The 22458-nt window shown below is 41.2% G+C and overlaps 1 protein-coding gene across 1 annotated transcript in view; it reads right to left on the bottom strand.

Moving 5' to 3' along the window:
• Positions 1 to 22458, bottom strand: part of KCNH5 (potassium voltage-gated channel subfamily H member 5) — a gene marked incomplete at its 3' end in the record, with an annotated part of 150036 nt that overhangs the window by 27451 nt on the left and 100127 nt on the right. Inside the window, exons 9-10 of the mRNA XM_084207176.1 lie at positions 10930 to 11182; positions 242 to 438 (exon numbers count right to left, since the gene is read on the bottom strand). Coding sequence (XP_084063302.1) covers positions 242 to 438; positions 10930 to 11182 — 450 coding nt within the window. The remainder of the gene's footprint in view (positions 1 to 241; positions 439 to 10929; positions 11183 to 22458) is intronic.

Genomic DNA, 22458 nt, shown 5'->3' on the forward strand with positions numbered 1-22458 from the left:
GAAAACCATGAACTATGAAGAAAAGGAAAAGAAATGCAATCCATATGTCATCCTGCTAGGACTGCTCTCCAGAGCTGAAAATCTACAGGTTACTTTTATTGAGCCATCATTACCAACAGTGACAAGAGCATTTATCGAAAGGCCACTCAATCTGCGATGACCTGAAAACATCAGGAGGAAATGGGGGGTTGTTAAACACTGCAAGCACCTGGTGAGAGGAAGGGGAAAATAAGGAGCTTACCCTCTTTCTCAGATTGCAGGTGAGCGTGAGGTTCCTCGAGAAGGAGTTGGCAAAAGCAGTGTAAAAGTCCAGCACTTTCAGCAAGGCTTCTCGCTTAATTATATGCAAATCGCAGTAGGTCAGAGCCCGAACGTTGGCACAGGCATGGGCCAGGCTGGTTTCCTTCCAGAAGATATCACCAAACACATCACCTTTACCTGAAAAACAGCAGGGCAGATTTGTTAAAAGGTAATGCTTAGGCAGAGTTTCTCAGCACACAGATGATTTTTTCACAACCTGTCTTATGCTCCCAATTATCCCAATGCAAGCTCCCAACCACGAAAACTAAGAAGGGTAAAAGTTTTGAAATTAGCTGAGGTACTTGAGCATCCTTAGCAGTAGCCCCAGGATTTAAGGTATTTATAGATTGCTCTGTGAAGTGTCACAAAGCATAAGAGCCAGATTGTAAAGGTCTCCTTGTAGCTGAGGATTCAAGTAATGGATTTTTCAAAGGCTACCAAATATAATGACCACTTAACTAATGTTCAGGTGATTGAATATTTCAGGTGTCTGTTCCCAAGTGATTAAGGAGTCCTGGTCTTACAAAAACCTTCTGACATCTAGGTTCTTTCATCCTCATGGCTCTACAGTGAGGGGCAGGAGCCAGCTTTCAGGGCCCAAGGACCACGTTTTAAAAGACATTTTAACAGTTTTAATTCAGCGTCAGTGGTAATACTCCTTCTGGAAAACCCACCAAAAGCCTCTCTAGACTTTTAACTTTTAAATAACCACCTCTAAATCTTAAATACATCCAAAAGTATAGTTCTAAACCCAAATTCATCCGTATAAGTAGAGACTTAAACTTAATTCTGTATTTCAGTGTTTGTTGAGTAAGGGAGGGTTTGACACCTGAGACACCCACATGTATAAGTACCCTCAACCACAGGAGAAAATTACACCTAAGGCTACTTCTGCAGAACAGCTGATTGAGGATTTGGGACTAGCTGCAGTCCAGTGCCATGGACAGAAGAGCTCCAGGGACTGGGAGTTCTCTGACTTAACCCAGTTTTCTTTCCTCTGCAAGGAATCCACACCCCACCCACACCTGTGCTAGACAGCCAAGCAGGAGAAGAGGATGAGGACACCAGATTCAAAATCCCACTTCTGACCCAACCAGAAGCCCAGCATGGGTGCAGGTTGGAGATATGCTTTCAGGTTTGGACCTCCTGGTTGCTCTGAGAAGAGGCAACAGAGAACACAGTGAAACATTCCAAAGCTGCCTCTTGCTACCTGGGTTTGGCCAGGACCTTAGTGTGTGGTTTCTGGCTGACATCTCAAATCCTGAAGCAGAAACCATGGTACAAGGGGCATTTTTTGTTTCAGACCCCCAGAGAGATCCCAACTCTGTATTTCAGCAGTTATTAAAAGGGAACTCAGATCAGTCAGCCAGTGGCTATTGATTTCAGGCATCTCGAGCAGCCCCTTGGTGAAGGTTGGGGATGTTTCAGTTTTGGCACAAAAAAGGTAATGGATTTTAGTATTTCCTCTTGTAAGAACTTTTAACATTTTGCTCCACTCTGTTGTCGAAACACAGACCAGAGGGGTAATCTATCCAACCTTATTACTTTTAGGGGTCAGAGGCTCTATTTCTCTATTTCCATTTCTGCTTTTTGTATTGTATCCAGTAAAACATATCTAACATTTCTCAGGCAGAGTGAAATAAAATGTGCAAGTCTTTATCTTCCCTTCTCTGTTTTTTATTTTCCAAAAAATGTCTCTCTAACAGAATCATCCCTTAGAAAGGTTATAACTGCATCTCATTGAGCTGCTTTTGATTCTACATATTTTTATGTAATTAAATTTAACTACAATACATAACACAGCTGTTATAATTTATAAAACAAGGTGCTTTAAAATGTTTTCCTTAATACAGAGCATTTTCTAGCAACATTATAATTTATACAATGTACTGTTTTGAAATTACCTTTTGCAGTTAATTGTCCTTGTCTCTACTTAGAGTTCAAAACCCAGTTTAGAGGCATGCTCAACAGAGTTACATAATTTATAGAAAACAGTCCATCTCTGAAATGCAGAAAATTGCTTAATGGATTTGCTCTCTGAGGTGGACATAGGACAGAGCTGAGTCCTACTTTCAGTGCAGAATGCAGTTAAAAGACAGTGGTTTTACCACTGAAATGTGAGCAAACCACTTGTTCTCTTTTCAAATTTAGGCTAATATGTAGTTAATTTAACCAAGAGGTTGAAAGCAGTGGATGCTCACCCCAAAACTCAGGATAACAGTGTGTTACATAATCTGTATATAGACCATGGATAAATGAAATAATATCTATATGTTTGAGAAGATCTTGGTGTCCTTCAGTGTGGCAGGAATGTAGGACTACACTGGTTGGGACTTAAGGGTTGGGACACAATGAATTGAATTTATTCACTCTTCCATGAGCCATCACTCACTGGATTTGAAGGGTGAAACTCTAAACTCCTCTTACATTATGGTTTACACTCTTCAGAAAGTACAAAATCTTGGAAGCCTTTAAGGGATCTTGAATTTGACATTTCCCACACATACTTCTGAGCTTGTCTGCTGGTTATAAATGTGCTAAGGAATGTACAGAATGAAAACAAAGCCTACCAGATTCTCCAAAACAACGCCTCTTTTTTCATAAATACAGAGATTAATGTACTGTACTTTATCCCTATTAACTGGAGTTCACTGTGCAGAGAGGTAATTTCTCACTCAGGACAAGATCAGAAGTTAGGAAAGGATTCTTTACTCAGTGGGTGGTGAGGCATTGAACAGGGTGTTCAGAGAAGCTGTGGCTGCCCCATCCCTGAAATGCTCAGGGCCAGGCTGGATGGGGCTTTGAGCAACTTGGTCTAGTGCAAGGTGTCTCAACCCATTCCATGATTCCAAGGGTAATTTTACATGTTGCAACTAAATAAAAACAAAATTTCCACGGTTGCAAAACAGCAAATTTAACTGGCTAGGTCTGACACAGCTACCCAGAGACACAGACAAGAATTTTTCACTTGCAGGGGATGTTCAGAGCTCCAGGGGAAGTGCTGCAGGGGCTGAGCTGGGAATGCAGAGGTGCTGATGCAGCTTGCAAAATATCCAAAGATTCTCTGGAGATTTATTGAGGCCTTAGTACATTCCCTCCCAAATCTGCCCTGTCCTGAGTCCTGAGCACCTCCTGAACGGAGGGAAAGCTCTGGGAAACCCGCCTGCCCCTGCCCCCAGTGCCCCAAGCATGGCTGGAAGAAGGAATGCTGTAAATTAGAGTGCAAGGGAAATACTTGCATACATTTTACACATCACAGAATCATAAAATCCTTTGGGTTGGCAAAGACCTCTAAGATCATCAAGTCCAACCCTTAACCCAACAATGCCAAACCCACACTAAAACATGCCCCTAAATGCCACATCTACACAATTATGGAATCATTGGATTGGAAAAGACCACTAAGATCATAAAAATTCAGATTTTTGCCACAAGAGGACATGTGAAGGGTGTTGGTGGCAGGCATAATTTTTCCTGAAATAGCTACACTGCTATCATTCTAAATACTGTGTATGTGTGCCTCTACATAAAATATACATATATATTCATGCATATTCACATAAATATATTTAGGGGCAATCATATGGTATGCAGCTTTATAACAGGTCAGGATATTTCTATGCACTGCTTTATCCTCTATATTCTGATGACCTTGCCAAACAGATCTGGGGGGACAGGTGTTCTCTGCATCCTTACACCATGGACTGACCTGCCAATTTGCCAGACAGGAGTTCATGCCTGGACCTTCCAGGAAAAAAAATTCTTAAGGGCTTTATGGAACCTCCTAGAAGCTTGCACATGGAATGAAACACTCAGAAACACTCTGTTTAAACAAAATCTCAGAATTCACATGTGTATTTATGCAGAGACAAAATTTATCGTCCTTCAGATGGGGACAGAAACTGAGCTAATAAATATCCTAGCAGAAATAAGAGCTTGATGAATCCTTTGGAAGAAAGTTTAGCCAGGCAGTTCAAGAATAAATTCTTTGTGGGAAATAGCACTGGGTAAAAACACATAAAGGGGACCAATTCTTCTTAAGGAGTGTTTTTTTGTGCAGTCTTAGGTAATAAACCAGCTACCCTTTAACTATTTGAAAATATCTCCAAAGCCTCATCAGTCACGCTATCACGAGCCAGACGTGATGAATGATGTTGGCTTTCCATCAGGATGCACTCAAATCTTACACTGCTCATGAAAAGCAAAGGCTGATGTTGTTTGAACATCAGTAAAACTGTAGCACAGAGAGAAAATGTTCATCCAATCAGCTCAAGTGCCAAATACCACGAAGTGATGGCAGCATGCACACAAGTGGAGGTCATAATTACCTATATTGGAGTCTATACTCATACAAATTCATATTTCTGTGTATCTGCAGTGAAACCTCCTGCTGCAGGACAGACATGTCCCAAACTGATGTAGAAACCCAATGAGCAGGGAGTGAATCAGCTCCTGTCACCCAGAGCAGCTCTGAGATGGGTCAGTGAGCATTTCTCCATCTCCTCACCAAGGCACACTGGGACTGGTAGCACAGGTTTACAAAATGATGCAATATATTCATGGAATAAAATCCATCTGTGGCTACTAAACACAAAAGATTTCACTCTGGATGAAATACAGTCCAGTGAAGGGTGGAAACATCCTGGGAAAACATCATAGTTTCCTCACTTCACCTTCCTACTTTCTCCTGCACTTCTGCTATTGACCACTTTTGGAGACAGGCTGCTGGGCTGGCCAGATTTCTGGGTGTCCTGGTTGGTGACAAATTTGGGAGGAAAGAAATTTGGGAAAAAATAGAGGATACCAGACCACAAAGTCACCCCAAGAAATTTGGCTTAGCTGAAATGGTGGTTTCTGCCAAAAGAGGGTGTCTGGAGAAGGTGATGCAGTGGTGCAAATCCATCAGGTGCACTTCCCATCTGGGATATCACAGCCCAAGATGTGCTGAGATGATTCTAAACTGTGAGAAAGGTCTTCTTGCTCCTGTGAATGTTCTAGCCTCAACTACTTCTGGGACATCCAGAAAGGCCAGAACTTCCTTGAAAATCAGACCAGAGATGATCACTGAGCTGCACATAAACCAACTCTATGGGACTGCATGTGAAAGGGCAGAATGACAGGAGAAAACAGCATTTCCAGCCTCTGATGCATTGTCAAACAGTCAGTAAAGCAGCAATGACAACAGACTGTGCCAAAACCCTGGTCCACGCTGGCAAAGGTACTTTGCATTATTTAACACAGTGCAATCTTCCCCATCTGTACCTGGAAACAAAGGAATTACCTTTCTTCCAGCATTCAGGACTGCTGCAAGCAGGGCCCAAAGTCCAGAAAGATTTTGTGCAAGTATCATCACTGCCTCACATCCTTCTAGAAGCCCCAGCTCTTAGAGACAGGTTATTTCCATTTTGATTTCATGTAGAAATAGGTTTCTATCTTTCCTGACTGAGAAATAAACCTGAAAGCATGACCATTCCTACCACCTTGAAAACTCATAGGGCAAATCAGATTGCCTAAAACTGTTAGTCTGATTTAAAAGAACTATACCACACGATTTTTAAATAATTTTCCTATTCTTGTGCTGGCAATACTTTTGAGTTTTGGCAGTGAAGCATGTAGGTCTAATTCAAAAACATATCAGTTCAGAGAAAGGAATCCTTCTGACTCTGGAGGCTGTGGATCAAATCTGTAAAACACTAGCTGGCACTAAATTAAGACTGATGTTTCTTATCATAATTAACCATCATGCAGAGACACAAAAATAAATTAAATTTACAAAACAATATGAAAAATTCAGGTTTGTCAGCAAGAGCGAATGACTTTTGAACAAGCATCAGTAGGACTAAATCACACAATGGTAGTGCAGATGTCAACCCAAAGCTGCAAGACCTGACTGATTCCAAGGCACTTAAGGAGAACTGCATAGTGCAGACCAGCAAATCACACTAGTTTCAGACCAGTAACCCTTCAAGTATTTTGCAAAATACTTTCAGATTTAGCACTTAAAATCCAGCCTAAATCACATTAATTATTTCAGTTCTGCTAGCTGAAAAAAAACCCGAGCCCTTTCCTCTATGAATCATTTTCCTCTTAGTTAATTTAGAGCTTTAACTCATTGGGGACTTTTCCTATAGATGAAATAGGACACAGCCTGTTCCATAAATTGCTACCAGGTGCATGCTACTAACCTGGGGAAATGTTCACAATTAGTCTGCCTTGGTCGACTTCACATGGAAAACAACACAAAAGTTCAGTGTAAATTAACAAGAGCTGATTTGACACAGGAGTCAATTCTGCCACTCTCATTTCACTTGAGAAGAAACCCAAGCTGCAACTAAACAAATTAAAATCAGGCAATTAGCCACTAATAGTGTGAGATGGAACTGGACTAGCAGGTTTTCCTGTCACGAAGTGCACCACATGCACAGTCAGTCTTGTCCTGCACAAAGCACATGCCTGGCTGCTCAGGCATGGAAATTCAAAGTGCTGCTGCGTGGATACCAAATACCATCTCGTTATGCCCATGTATGAGAGCTATGGAGCTCCTGGGATTCCCTCTCACCCAAATGAGACCTGCTACTTGCTCTTCCTCTAAAGAACTTTTCTCTGTGTGATTTGGTGGGAGATCTTTTATCAGTCTTTTGACCTCCAAACACAAGTAGTATTAAGAGCAGAAAAAGACTCATCCCTATTTTCACCCACCATACCAAACTCAAGAAACTTGTTTTGCTCCTCTGATACTGCATCATATCCCCTTCCCAGATAAAAAATTTGGAAATAATTAATGAAGCAGACCTTTAATAAGGTCTGGTTTGTCTAATAACAATCAACAATGGGTTACTCTGGAATTATATGCAGAACATGCTGCGAATTAACATGTAATACATAAAGGCAAATAACTGAATACTATGGGATCAGGACCCTAAGTGTGGCTGAAACATGAACTATTACATTTATATCCATTTTGATTTGACTATCATACTGAGTTCACTCAGCAGCAACCCCCACCAGGATTTCACTGCTCAATATATTTTTATCGCTATGCAGCTTGAGCAATATTTTTGATCAATTCCTACAATCAACATCTGAACGCAGTAGACCATTATTTTTCTGCTGAAAAAACAACTTCTTTAAACCTTGTTAATCAATATGCCCAGTTTAAGTTACTGCACAACTTAAACAGCCAGCTGTGCAAATAGCAGGAGCTGGAAGGCAACTTTCAGAGCCACTCGGCTGGCACTGCCACCGATGTGTAACTCCTCATGAGAAGGAAATTCAGGTTAATTGCAGCAGGGTGAATTATGAGGTGCCCTCTGGTAGCTGATGCCTCTTTTCATTAGCCTGGGGACTCCAAACCCCTGGTCCTCCCTGAGATCCTTTGCTGGTAACACCTCCTTGTGCAGAGCAGTGGCTGTTAAATTGTTTACTCCTGCTTGAGACGGTGGAAAATTACTGACGTGCCTTCTCAGGGTCACCTCGCTTGCTGGGAAAGTTTGGATAATTAGAGACAAGACTGTTTGCCCTTCTCCATTCTCCTGGCAGCTGCAGATGAGTTATGTTAAAATGTCCGTGTCTCCTTCTCCCCAGTGTAGCAGCACCCCAGCCCTGCACATGGGAGTGCTCCCTGCTACAGCCAGGACCTGCAAAAGGTGGGACACTGCCCTGAGAAGGGGAGGTAACTAATGAGGGGAACATAATGGGGCACCTGGATAGCTCCTTTAATGAGTCCTAAAAACTGCAGGTCTACCACTGGAGTCATTCTCTTACTGTTAGTGTTTCTGTAATGCTGATTACTGCAGTGGCTGGGCGTTTAATTATCCACAAATGAGAACAAAATCAAACTGTGGGGAACCAAATGTTACAGTGCTGCAAGTTGCCCTGTCAATCACCAGGCTCCACCTGATTTCAAGCACAGGGAACACCAAAGCTGGCACTGTTGAGGCAGGAAGAAAGCTGCTGAAAGAAAGGATGGCTGTTCCATGAAGGTGGAAAAAAAGAAAAGCACCTGGACAGGATGCCAAGTCTCCTGAGGACACCGTTTCTGCAGGCAGGGAGGCTGGATGTGCCAACTCACCCTGGCTGAAGGCAAGGGAACACGATAAGGGAAGATGGACAAAGGGAAAAAGCAGCAAAATCCATGGAGTGATTCATGGCAGGACCTGAGGGAGGATGAAGCCCTGCACTTCGAACGGAAGCACGAATGTCAGAGATGGGACATGATGGTTCTTAACCTGTTTTAATGTCCCTACCTGACTCACTTCTCTTGGATATTCCACATTTAAAAATACATCAGATCACCCATCTGTGGGTGAGCATGGTTGAAAAACAACAAAACACCCCTTCTCCCTCTCTCTTCCTTAAGTAAGGCAAATCACACACTACTGTATTAAACCACATTGCACTATTATTTCCTCTGCAAGGAGCAGAGGCTGCAGACAGAATGTCCTGTTCATTCCTGCTCTCATAGAGGAAATTAATGAGGACAAGTTTCCAAAGGATACTAATTGCATTTCCTCTACTCTAGGTCACTGCTGGGAGGTGCAGAAGATGGACAGACTGGCAGCACAATCCTGCAAGTTGACTTTCCCTGGGAAAACCAGTGTGGCAGCAGATGCTTGGAGCATTCAAAGCAGGTACTGAGGTTTTCCCATTAGTAATTTTTTTTAAACCTGGTCTCCCCCTTAGGCAGATTCATGTTCCTTGTGCTTGAACTTCTCAAGGCAGAAAAGATCAATAAAAATTATGTTTTTCACTGTCTGATCTGCAGTTGCTGTTTCAGGTGCCACAGCTGCCACTAGAAAGGCCTTTGTAACTACATCTGGGGGAGATTTTCTTTCACAAGTGAATTTTTAGGACAAAATATCCCATGATTACTCAGTTCACTATTCTGCTAAATAATCTGTCAGAGCATGAAAAAACTCTTCAGTGTGTTTTAGGACTAGAGGAAGCAGTTTATCTTGCTTTAAGTTACATTTACACGTTCTGCCAATCCCTGTAGTACATGATGAACACAGCTCTGAGTCATGGAAGAATTGAAGGCACTTTTGGTAATTAAAGTTAATTCATTTAACCACATATGGTTAAAATTCTCTCTGGTCATATGGGGATTAACATAGATACTAGATTTAATACATCTAAAAGCTAGAAACAAAAAGTTCTTGCTGTCTTGTCATTCCAAACACACAGTATTCATTAATAACTGCAATCAAGTTTTGCATGTAATCCAAGAGTGATAGCTCTTAGTTCAGTAAATTACATACTTATTGTTTTCATTGTAAAAAAACATTTATTTGTTTAAATATTGCTACTTCCTCTTAAGCCTTTTGTTTTTTAAATAACTATAAGCAAATATAAGATATCATCACTGAGATTAATTATAAAAATGAAATGGTCCAGTGAACTGGAACACAAGGAATAATTTCCTATGGAAATTGCTGATTTAGGAGCTTTTATCATAATGACTTCACGTCTGAATATGGAAACAGACTCATTCTTACACTAAATCTCTCTTTTTTAAAAACTCAGGGTACACTAGAATACAGAAAGGTGCAGCAGGTATTTCCAAAGAGCATGGATGTGAGTTGTCCGAGCTCCTAATCCAACTGGGAAAATCCAAGTGATGCTCTGGGGGAGCTGTTCCCATGCAGCCCCATCCACACTCTGCCCAATCCCACACCAGTCCCAGGCACACACACATTTTTAGAGAAATTCCGGAGCCCTCTGGACCCACCCTTAGAGGGAAGAAGCAGCACAGAGCCTCAGTGGGGTCTGACAGCTGCCCTAGGATCAGGAACCCACTGGATTTGCCCTCAGGGACTGACAGCTCCACCTAAAGAGAAGGCAAATATTCAAGAGGATATGAGCTCTACAATAAATGGGCCTATTTGAAACAGACAAGACAGGCTCTGGGTAGTTTTTCTGCAGAGCCACCAGTTTTTCCTCCACATAGTTGTGCCTCTGAGGAGGATTCCTGCCTCCACACTGGTGCTGACCACTCAGTCCCACCACGTGGTGCACCTTTCCCAGTCCCATACAATCTAACAAGGGTCTGCACTGGGCTCTTTCCCAAAACCAGACAGCACAGTGCAGTGTCAGGGTGATTTACCTGAATTCCCCCATTACTCAGAATTCTCATGACTGTGGTTTGATACATGGTGTAACCCCATTCCCTTGCAAAGTCAGATCAGACTCTATTTTCTGTAAAGCCAGCTCACTACAAGGAAAAATTGTGCCACTTTGCAGAGACTGTTTGCAGGTGTTACTCTGGGCTAGAACACAGAAAAATGAAAGTGTGAAGGTTAATGTGGAAGTCCTCCTGAGGGATTAAGATAAAACAATGTGCATTTCCTCCATTTAAAACATGTCAAGCACACAGATGCTGCTCTCTTCTGCTCAGAGACGCTGTAGCTGTGACCACTGAGCCATACTGGGCAGAAAGAGCACTCCCAATGGCACAAAACATGAAGGATTTGCTTCTAGAGAAGGATCTCTGGAGGCACAGCATCTCCATTTTATGACAACTGCTACCTTCCGACAGTCCCAGCTGATGTTAGGCAAAACTCGTTAACATTCAGACCTCAGCAAGAGGAAAACACACACAGACCACAAGCATTCCAGCAGAGATGACAGTACCTAAAATAGCCACCACCTCGTCGTCCTGGATGACTTCCAAGGATCCTGAGACCACAAAGCAGAGAGCATCAACACTTTCCCCAGCGTGGTAGATGAGGTCCCCCGGGGCACAATGGATGGTCTGGAACTCCACGGCCAGGGCTCGCAGGCAGCCGTCGCTGGCCAGCCGGAAGGCAGGGTGCTCGTTGAAAACCTTCCTGTTCAGGTGCACGCAGATGTCTGCTCTCATGTCCTTGGGGCAGATCGACAGGACCTGGGTGAAAGAAAAGATGGAAAAATAATCATTATGTTTCAAATAAACTGGATGAGCGGGTCTGAAGATGTGCCTGGGGGAATCTTGAAATACATCCATCCATCCATCCATGTATTCATCCATGCATCCATCCATGCATCCATGCATCCATGCATCCATCCATCCATCCATGTATCCATCCATCCATCCATCCATCCATCCATCCATCCATCCATCCATCCATCCATCCATCCATCCATGTATCCATCCATGCATCCATCCATGCATCCATCCATCCATGTATCCATCCATCCATCCATCCATCCATCCATCCATCCATCCATCCATCCATCCATCCAATCATTTCATACAGCTTGTGGTGGGAGTTTTATCCTGATTTGGGGGAGTCTTTTCCCACCCATCTACTGCTTTCACTTTGTCTGAAAGGGTGATGTGGAAGACAGGACTGTTCTGTTACACTCTGCTCACTCCTCACAGCTCTCACACTCATTTCCAGAATCTCACACTCATTTCCAGAGGGGGAAATGCTCTGTCCATTCTGTGGGTGTCCCTCCAGACTTGGTCCCAGACTATCTGCCTGCTGCTATGCTCAATCCCTGCAGGAGCACAGAACAGACTCACAGAGCTGAAGGAGCTCAAGGACATGCAAAGACAGACCATGCACAATAGAAAACCACCACATTTTGTTCACACTCAGAAAACCCAACTTTCAGAAGTCTTGATGTAGTGACCACTTACCAACCCATGTCCAAACACACCCAGGGCTCAGCTCAGTGAGATATACAAGGAATTACCTGCTCAGGAGGGCCTACTAGACCAGAAAATCCAAAGAGATTGGAGGAAAAAGGAAGTATATTGAAACCTCATGAAATGTAAAGTAAAGGTGAGTAAAGAACTGTCCACTACGAACACATCTTCACTGTAGATCAATCAAATAGACCTCCAACTAGTTTCTTACCTTAAATAGCTTTCCCTATTGAAACAGTAACACAAATACACCTGAAGAAAGTGAAAACCTGTGGGTTTTGTTGGGTTTGTAAACTGTGTTTAATATCTGCACGCCCTCCTAAACACACTAACATTCTCCTAGCCCCAAATTGCACAGTAGCTAATTGCACTAAGAAACATATAAAGCCTCTTAATGTTTTTCGAGTTTAAATGATAGAAAAAAGCATGAGACTAAGAGCACCCTGGAAGTCTCATATCAAGAAGACTGCAGATCAATAGTACTGATTAATTTCCCATCATATGGAATTAATCTGGCAGCTTGCTCTGCAGACAGTGCAGGAGACAGGGACACTGGGTTAATGAGTTGACTATCATGGAATAATAGCAGAGGGAGACTTTGGTAACCCTGATGAAGCTTTGAGGTAAATGGTCATGTTAATAAACTCAAGCCACGATTTTAATTTCTGTTTAATGCAGGAGAGGTATAAAACAAATTACTGCAAAGCATTACTAAAGCTCTTAAAGCACAGGATGTGAAAAGAATAAATAACTTCTATTTTAATAATAATAATTAGTCCTTTCCTTATTCAGATAGATCAAAGTGCCTTTGGGATCAAAGACATAATGAATGCAGAAAGGTGAAACAGAAGTTATTCTCCCATTCTCTGTCTATGACAGTGTGTGGTGAGCAGGGGCTACTGTACCCATCTGCACTAACCTCTTCCACTCCAAATATTCTCATCAATCCGAGAATACCTGGTAAAATTATAGCCTGGAAGTTTGCAAATGCTACAGGGTATTTGTTCCGATGGACAGCTACTCTCTCTTTCAAAACATATGTTGTTTCTCTTTTCTTCTTTTTTAATTTTCAGCCAACAGCCAGAGAATCTCTGATCTTGTTGAGATAAAAGACCTGCAATACTCATAAATCTCTTCCACATGCAGGTGTTCATAGAATATGAGCAGGTCACCTCTCAATTTTGAAAAAACAAGAGAGATAGAAGATGCTTTTTCTGCCTAACACTATGAGGCACAGGCTCTCTTTGGAAACTGCCCCCTGCATGAGGTTTTCTCACTTACAACCAACTTCCCAGAGCTACCAGATCATTAGCTTTTATTTTAGTTAACACCGAGTAAGTCAATTTGAGTTAATGGTATTTTTCTGTAGCAAAATGCTATACAGAACACATGAAAATCCCCTGCATAAGTATGTTTTATCCTAAAAAATAGTAATAAACACATTTGACAAGGCATATTCTCTATAAGCCATCATTTGCATTAGTAATAGTATCTTGTCTGAGTCACTGTAGACCATGTTCTGTATCACATTTCCATAATTTAGCAGGGGCAAATGTCAATTTTACAAAAGTCTATTTACCTGAGTCATTCCATTTACCAGTAGAAATATGGGCACGACTTAGTTTCTCAGTAAAAAAAAAAAAAAAAGATTACTTTTGAGAGTGATTGTTTCACCTCAGCCTTACTTGTGGATCAAACAGAAAGTTTGTCTTTATTACAATAAAACAGAAACATGCCATCTTTCTTCATCTCAATAGTAACTTAATGAAAAATTCTGCTTTCTTTTCTACCATGATTGATGATTTTGAACATTTTTATCTACTCTTGGGCCTGAATCATGGTTATAAGTTTTTTATGTCCCTTTAATACTTTCAGAAATTTAAGTGCCTTTGACTTAACAAGGCCACGAGCTAGGAATTCTCAAGCGTTGGTCTTAAGAAAAATGTCTGTGTTCATACATGACTGATTACCAAACTTTAGCTTTTGAGCTTCCAAACTGCAGAAAAAATTGGTTAAACTGATGCAGAGGTTGTTCCTGTAAGATTCTGAGATATTCCAAGACCTTTTGCTTGTTTGGACACAAAATAATTGTGTCCCTCAAGAATAATGTTGCTTTGCACTTGGATGCAAAGCAACATACCATTTCCTCACAAATATAGACTTAGAGTATTGAAAGTGAACAGTCAAAGAATTATTCTTTTTATAGGCACAAGCAGCATATCTATCATTACACACTCTAATATGAAGAGACACAAAAAAAAAATTCATTGCACAGAGAAAAGCCAGTCTTAGAAAGCATAATTCAGGAATTGTCATGATAAAGTGATTCTCCTAATGACAAATCACTGTACAGAGATATATGGAGATATCAGTTATCAACATCAGCAGTGAATGAGTAATGATCTAAGAGTTAGGAACAAATATGCTTAATTTGATTTTTCTTGCCTGCTACATAGGCATAGAGAACAGAGAATGAAACAGATGACAAGTAAAACAAATATTTAACAGTAGAAGATTTGGCAAGGCATTGTTGACTGCTACAGATAAATGTAGATACATGTAGGGGAAGAAGCAAAGAGAGACAATTACAACATTCAGCTGCATGCTCTTCAAATGAGCACTTCAAATTCGGATGAATATTCATGAAAATGACCCCTTACTGACAATACAAGACTTTGGACATTCTTACAGTGAATTGCTCTCACTGAGATCTCAGCATTTTTAAGACAGCACGCAGCCAAAGAAATACAAACTAGTAGCACCACGGCTGTCCCTGAGTCCACATTGTTTACAAATGCACTCATGTGGGTGTAAATTAAAAAATTAGGTAAAGGGAGGGGACATCCTGCAATGCTCAGTCAATCTTTTCACTGTCAGGGAAATATCTCCAACACATCCTGGCAACAGAACCAAAGCTCAGCTGGGCCATTGGTCCTGCCCTGTGTGTTCTTTAGGCAGCACAGCAAGAACTACCAGGACAAATTTCTTAAGAGGAAATTTCCTTTGGGATTCTGTGGCCTTTGCAGTGAAACATTCAGTTTTTAAGGCAGGCAGGGTATTCAGGTGGCTGATGGCAATGTTTTGCTAACTGAGGGGTTTAGAGCACTTGGAGGGGACAGGTGTTGTGCTGCTACAGATTTTGCTCTGGAATAAATCTGCAGCCACAGACTCTGCAGCCAGCTCTCCCCTACATGTCCAGGCAGCATGAAAAACAGAACCTGCTACATATCAGTGCAAAATCAGAGGAGGAAGCTGAATTCTACCCAGAGGAGTATCTTTTGTGGCTGTACCAACTCTGATTTCACCAGGAAAGAAGCAAGGCTCCCTGAAAAGCACACAGGTATCCACAAAGATCTGAAGCCCTCCAAAGCTGAGGGAGGAGAGAGGAAAGCAAAATAAATAAACAGAATAATATTTAAATACACAGAATAATAGTTATCACTTTCCCTCTTTGCACAGGAAACTGAATCTCCTCCAAGCCAGTGTAAGACAATTGCTGAGCTCTGCCATCCCCACCTGGCACCCAGCTGATACAGACCCCAGCACGATGACTCCCAGAGCAAAGACTCAACTGCACCATCATCTCTAGATCATCTCATATGGAAAATGCTGACAGTGAGAGAATGGCTTCTGGTTGCTGCTAGAGACTGGGAAAGGCAGGAACCAGCTCTGGAAGACTCAGGGAATTAGTACAAAAGGTCTCACAGTCTTCAGCTCAAGATCTGTAGGGGTGGGGAATTAAACCCCCCAGAAGGTTTCATCTGATTTTTTAACTCTCTCATCCATTTCCTCATCATGTGCAGACAGTTCAAGATAAGCTTCCTGAACAGCTCAAAGAGCTCTACAGGGAGCAGAGATTATAAAATATTCAAACAAAAGCAAATGAATCAAAACAAAAAACTGCACAGATTAAGAGAGTGTCCAAACAATAACTTTTAGCATGGGTTTACAGGTTTTAGTATTTGTTTAAAAATCTTCCCCAGCTGGAAAACACTACAGGATGACTTAGCAGGTGTTACAGAATCTGTTAAGACTTGTCAACAAAAATGGCCAATGAATAATGAACATTAGCTATCAATCCTCTTTCAGCACACAGGATTCCCACATTTTGGGGGTTGTAGGTTGGGAATATCCTGACTGATAACCAAGCCAAGAGCTTTGACATTCTATGGTGCAATAACTAGGACTGTTTCCTGAATGAATAACTGTAACAAATATCAGAGATACTAAAAATGCCAGCTTTGAAAATAAAGAAAATAAACTCCTCCAACCTCAAACCCATTTGAGGCCACAGAGAGGTCTTTTTATTTTGTGGAGAAAGGCCACTCTGGGTTTTCAGACATATTCAGCAGTCAGAATCAAGGTCAGCTCTTTATAAAAAACCCACAATACTCACTAGGCAGCTGACCAAGCTACTCAGATTTTTTAGAAAGATTTGGCTCATATGAGTATGGAATTCTATTTCAGGCCTGGCCAAAACATTCATCACTGGATGGAGGCCAAAGAGACAAAGGTAAGAAAACGGCTGATTGGCAAATCCCAGCATTTTTCTGTAATAATCAGGTAATTTTGTAAGGATCTCAAAGATGATGTATGGAGCTGAGCAGTGATTAACCCTGCACACATTAGAGTAGTCTTTAGCACATCACTGAGTATCTTGGCCCTAAGAACTGAATGTCAGCAGCAATGCTGTGCTCTGTTTTAATTGCACTAAGATCCAAGGTCACTTGGATTTAAATGCTCTGAAATTGAGATTTGAAAATCACATCTAAGTTGAGTTTGGCTTGTTTTCTTATTAATAATAATAGTGATTCAAATGGACAGATTTAGTGGTATCATAACAAAATTAACTAGTTTTTTTAACCAAGTAACTGGTTAGAGACATTTTAAAAATCCCTGGAAATTGGCTGTAGAGTCCATTAGATTCAGTTTTGTCAACACAGATAGAATCTGGCTAAGGTTTTGAAAACCAGGGCAAGATGAAAGGCAACAAAATGTCTTTTAAGGAATCAAGTGGTTCACCAGCACAGGGGCTACTGGTCTGTCTAATGCACTGAAAAGGGGCACACTATCCACAGATGACCCCAAGTAGTACATCCCTAAAGGGTGAATATTTAAAGGTTTTATAGTTTTCAGTTTTGTTGTCATAACTACAGCAAGCAAAATTATTGCACAGCCTTCTAATGGGTCAAGGGATAGCACATTACTGGGAAATCTATCCTTAAAAACCAGCTTTTTAGATAAAACAAGAAAAAGAAACATCAGAAAGAATGTGTTGCACATCAGAGAATTTCTCAAGTCACAACAGTTTCTGGAACTTAAGGTCACCCTTGGAAGAATGGAATTGTTCAGTGCACTGTTTCATTTTGTGCTTTTTCTGGAGGCGGCTTCATCTTCTCACATGCAGCATTAAGTAAAGACACTTAAAGAAATGAAGGATGAACAGATGTGGACAGACCTTCCCTGAGATGTGGTCTGGAACTGAGAGCTCCTTTGTCTGCTCCATCCCTTAGGTGGCAGTGTCCAGGAAATTGCCTGGCCCATCTACTCAGGGACTTACTCCCCAGGGAATTAAGGTCATGAGCAGCTCCATAGCCCTGGCATCTCCTCAAGCATGACAAATTCACCATTTATTCTGTATTAATCCCAAGATATTACATCCAAGAGGCAGAGATAATTGTGAATACCCTTTCCTGGTCCTGCAGAGTGCATCCAGGAGGCAAACAATCCATAAAGGGGAAACAGAAAGCCCCACCAGTGCACAGGCCCTGCTCACAGACCCATGGGAAGGACAGTGAGACCTTGAACATCTCTCCTGCCTCCCACTCTCCAGAGATCTGTGGATTTCAACTGTACCTGTTCCTAGCTCAGCTCTAGGAGATGAGGCACAACTCCTTGTTCATCCTGATCTGCAAGGAATGACCAACAGCCTCTGCAGCCTCTACAACAAAACAAAAATGCTCCTCCAAATGATTTTTACCTGCCCTTCCCAGCAGGGAACTGTGTGCAGCTGTCACAGCTAATGTTGTGGAGGTTCTCTTTGGCCACAAAGCTTGGCAGGCTTCTACTCCTGGTCATCCACAAGGAAATCCAGCCAGCACTTATGGACACCTCAGTGGGATGGGACATGGCAGGACTGGCAGCCTGGTTCCTCTATTTCTCTCAGGGTATCACTAATTATTTCTACAGCTCTTGAAGCTCTTATTAACAGCAAACATGAATAAGCTGCACTGTCCTCATGTAGATTCATGTCTAATGAAGTTACAACCTGTGTCTATTTAACATAAACCCATCTCCTTTATGAAAGCTTAACAGTGAATAATTCTAGTACTGTGTTATGTTCCTGTGATTTCCATTTCAGTCAGTGCAATGTGGAATTGGCTTTCATTATCCCAATTGCCATTGATGTTCAGGTTGAAACTAAATAAGATTAATTTTTTCTCATTCAACCTATGGCTTTTCTGAAGGAAACTACTGTTAAAACATGACAGACATTTATTTAATTGCTTTCTGAGCAAATTGTAAGCCATACAACAGCACAAAGGTCAAGATGAGAAAATCTTTGGGTTTTACAGACATTTCAGAGTGTTATCATTAGATAAGACCTTGAGACATCTGCATGCTAGTTAATGGTTGTTCTGCTTTCCTGGATAATGACCTATTTCTTAGAGAAGAGCTAGTATCTATAAATTTTGCATTTGCTGCCTGGATATTTTAATAAAAACGAAGATATTTGAATTCAGTGTGTTTTATATACCAAATTATTTCTGCAAAGATTTTTTTTAATCTACTTTAAAATGGTCAGATTCACAGAAAGCACTACCTCTTTTACCTCTCACAAAATAACCCCAGGTTCTGATGGATGAGAGATACTGCTTAATATGTAAAAGCTTTTCAGTTTTGTCATGTTTTTAACCCTGCTTGTTCTTAGATGAGTAACCCCAAAATCTGCATCACTAAACATAAAAAAAAATTAAAAATAAAAAATCCCATCATGTTTGAGCCACAGTTACACAGTTACACCAGGAGAGAAGTGTCCATGTATTACACATCTCATCCCAGCTGTCAGAGGAGGGCTCTCATGTTTAAGTGATTTAAGATTATGGATCAGAGGCCACTTGCTTCCCCTTAGGTAATAATAATAAATATGCTAATGCTTTTAGTGTCATTGTTAATTCCTTGTTTGCGAGCACTCAGAGACAGGATGAAGCAATGTGGTCTGAAGGCAGGATTTAAAGATGAGTTATTCCCAAGGAGATCATGGAAGCCAAAATTCTGAGCTTAAAGCACCTCCACTTCAGTGTGGGAGACCAAATCCTCTTCCACATACAAGGAAAACACACGGAGCTTTTAAATTCTTTTCAGGACATCCTGCTACACAGGCAGCAAGGACTAGATCTTCACTCCTCCACTCTAACTTCCACTCTGCCTTCAGTTCTCATGCAAGGACTCATCACTTTTGGCCAAAATCTTCTTTGGGACTACACAATGAATGCATTATTCAGGGATAAATATTTGAGGCAACAAATCAACAGATGTGAAGGGGTAGTAATTTCAATCAAGTTTTAAACTCTTATTTTGATTTCAAGTCTTTAATTATCATAGAAACATTAACTCTTAACACATTAACTCTTGCTTCATCAATACTGGGATTGTTCAACACCACAGAAACCTATTGTATTACTCATAAAAAAACTCATTCTTTCTTCTTTAAATTTGGGGTTGAAAACACAGCCATTTCAACGTGCTCAGGGACTGAATGAAATGTATTACAAATGTGGGGCAAATGATGTCCCAAAACACACTCCAGTGTGACCATGAAGATATATTTGGAACAACTTAGGATGTAATAGAGTATATTAAGTCGAAAAACATCCTTGGATGATAGAAATTGTCTGATCTGTCTGATGGAAAATGAAAAGCTGAAATTCCTCAGTAATTATCCTTTGTCATAAGCACATGTGTGTTTTGCAGGATAATAAGAAGCTTAATGAAAAGTTCATAAAATTTAAGGAAAATAGGAAATCAGGTGATGCAAATATATCCTCACAACAGACTGCTCAGAATGTCATTGCTGGAGCTTTGAAAATGAAACTGGCAGAAACCTCTAAGGTCAGGTCCAGGCTGTCAGAAGAAGCAGTGCAGAGAAGCAATCCAAGACCTGGAAGAAGAATCCCCTCTTCCAAGCTGGAGCACTGTCTGGACTCAGCAGCTCAGCTGCAGGTGCAGTGCATCCCACTAGCCCCTCTGTAGCCACAAAAATAAATCTGATGTGACACTGGGTACCTCAGGGTCCCTCTGCTCCCTTCCTCTGGCTGCTTTAGGTTTGGTGCAGATGGATGCAATTTAAGTGCAGAGGGTCATACAGCAAGGCTTAAAGGTTAGTGAAAGGGTGGCAAGAGAAACCACCCACCTTAGATGACCAATCTCTAGGACTGTACCACTGTTTCTATGATTTTTCAGCTGGAATTTATAACACTTTCTCATTTGTTTGGGTGATGTACATCACAACACCTTCCTGAGTGGAGATAAATGGAAGACTGGCTGTAACACAGCTTCCCAAGCTTTTGCTAAAGGCAAGGTTTTTGCAGCAGAAAGCAAACTGCCTTGTCCTTGCCCTTGTCCAGCCCCTGGGATGCTCTGTGCAGGCACTACAGGCCCCTGGAGCTGCTGCTTTTGGAGACTTGCAGGCTGTAAGGGACACACAACCCCAAAATATCCAACCCGGTTCTCAAGTTCTTACATTTCTCTTGTCTCTGTTCTTCTGTACCATGGGCTTTTCTGGGAAGCTCCATTAGCTGCAACTACTGATGTCCAGATGCAGAGGTTCCTGAAATCCTTCCACTCTTTTAAATTGGGTTTGCATCCAGGCCTAGGTTTAGGCAAGTCTTCACCAAGGAAAAATTGTTAAAAACCTAAGTCACAGATTTTACAGGTAAATTAATTATCTAGCTAAGCAGCCACTCCATCTTATAGACCAGAGAACAATGCTTGACATGAGTCAGAGATTAGGGCTCTAACTGTGTTTTTATCTTCTATAAAACTGGACATGCGGAAACTATGGTAGGAAATTTCAGTAATTAAAGCATAGGTTCTCCTAATTAACTGCAAAGCATCATTAAAATCTAATGAAACTGTAGTGGAGTAACACAGGACTCTGGCTTAATAGCAAGGAGACAAATGCAAACGGCAGTTGAATTTTCATGTAGTTGGAAGTTTATACAATAGGACTGAATGCATTTACAGGAGTTTAGAATAGAAAAGCTCACTTTTAACATTTGGGAATTGGGATTAGGAAGTTAGGGTATTAGTGTATAAGAAGTTAACATATTAAAGAGTGTGGCATACTGAAGCACAAGAATCAAAGAAATCAAGATTTTTGCTGCTTAAAGTAGTTGTATTTGGGGTGGTAAACTGAATTTCACAGCAGATGATAAATAAGAGACCTGGTGTTGCAAAATCATGATGTAAGACTAAATTTTTCTGCACAGACACTTCATCCTGGCACACCTGAACAATCTGCATCACCCTCCCAGATTGCACCAGAAATTCCACTGAAGAAAGAACTTTAAAGCTCTGCAAGCACATTTCAAGAGTCATCTGTCATCTGTCATGACTCTTCCTTAACTCCTTTGCACCCTTGGCCTTTAAGTTCTCAGGAGGGAAATCATGGATACTGGAGCTTGAATGCCTAATTTAAGCTGACGTGTACCAGGTCCACATGAGCATCGCTGATCCTCACTGAACAAAATCTGACCCTAAAGGTGTTTTATCTAGCTTTGTGTTCAAGGCATTTTAGCTGGAACCCTTCCCTCATCTGACTTCAGCTCTCTGAAATATCCAAGGCTGGACAGGCTCACTGCATATGCAGTGCAGAAAGAGAATTCTTGAGGACAAGCCATGAGGTCAGTCCTGGCACATGATGAATCACTTTCCAAAGATGACCTCCTTAAACCAGCTTTTGAAGAAACCTAAATTACCAGTTCCTTCTGAGGGCTAAAGTCCTGCAGGATTTCCACCCTGGCATGGATGCCAAGGGCATCACATTCTCTGTACCTTGCTACCAAAGGGCTGAAGTACCATTCCAGAGATTTGAGCTCAGGGAGATCAATCTCTACTGCCATTAAAGCTTATACTAATTATGCTGATGGATACACCGATGTCCTGGGCATCAGCAGAAGGTCCAAGCCAATCAAACTCATTTAATTGCAATGCACAGATGCCAATACTTCTCAAGATAATACAGATGTAGTTTAGACACCAAACTATGTTCTTGGGCTAATTTGAAGACCAATTTCCCATTGATTTCAATAGTTAAGTACATTAAAATTATTTAGCATTTAGACAAACTAAGACTGGAAAGCAGAAAACATTTACCACAATGAAAAAGACAGGCATACATTCAAAGCAGCAAAATAGTCCATTTTTAAAACAGCCATGGCTTTTTCCAAACACAAACATAATAAAGGTGCAGCATGCAGTTAAGAATTTGCTAGTAAATTATAAGCTGTTATACAGAAGAAAGCACA

Source organism: Fringilla coelebs (genome assembly GCF_963513975.1).
Source record: "Fringilla coelebs genome assembly, chromosome: 6".
In the NCBI taxonomy this organism is placed as follows: Eukaryota; Metazoa; Chordata; class Aves; order Passeriformes; family Fringillidae; genus Fringilla; species Fringilla coelebs.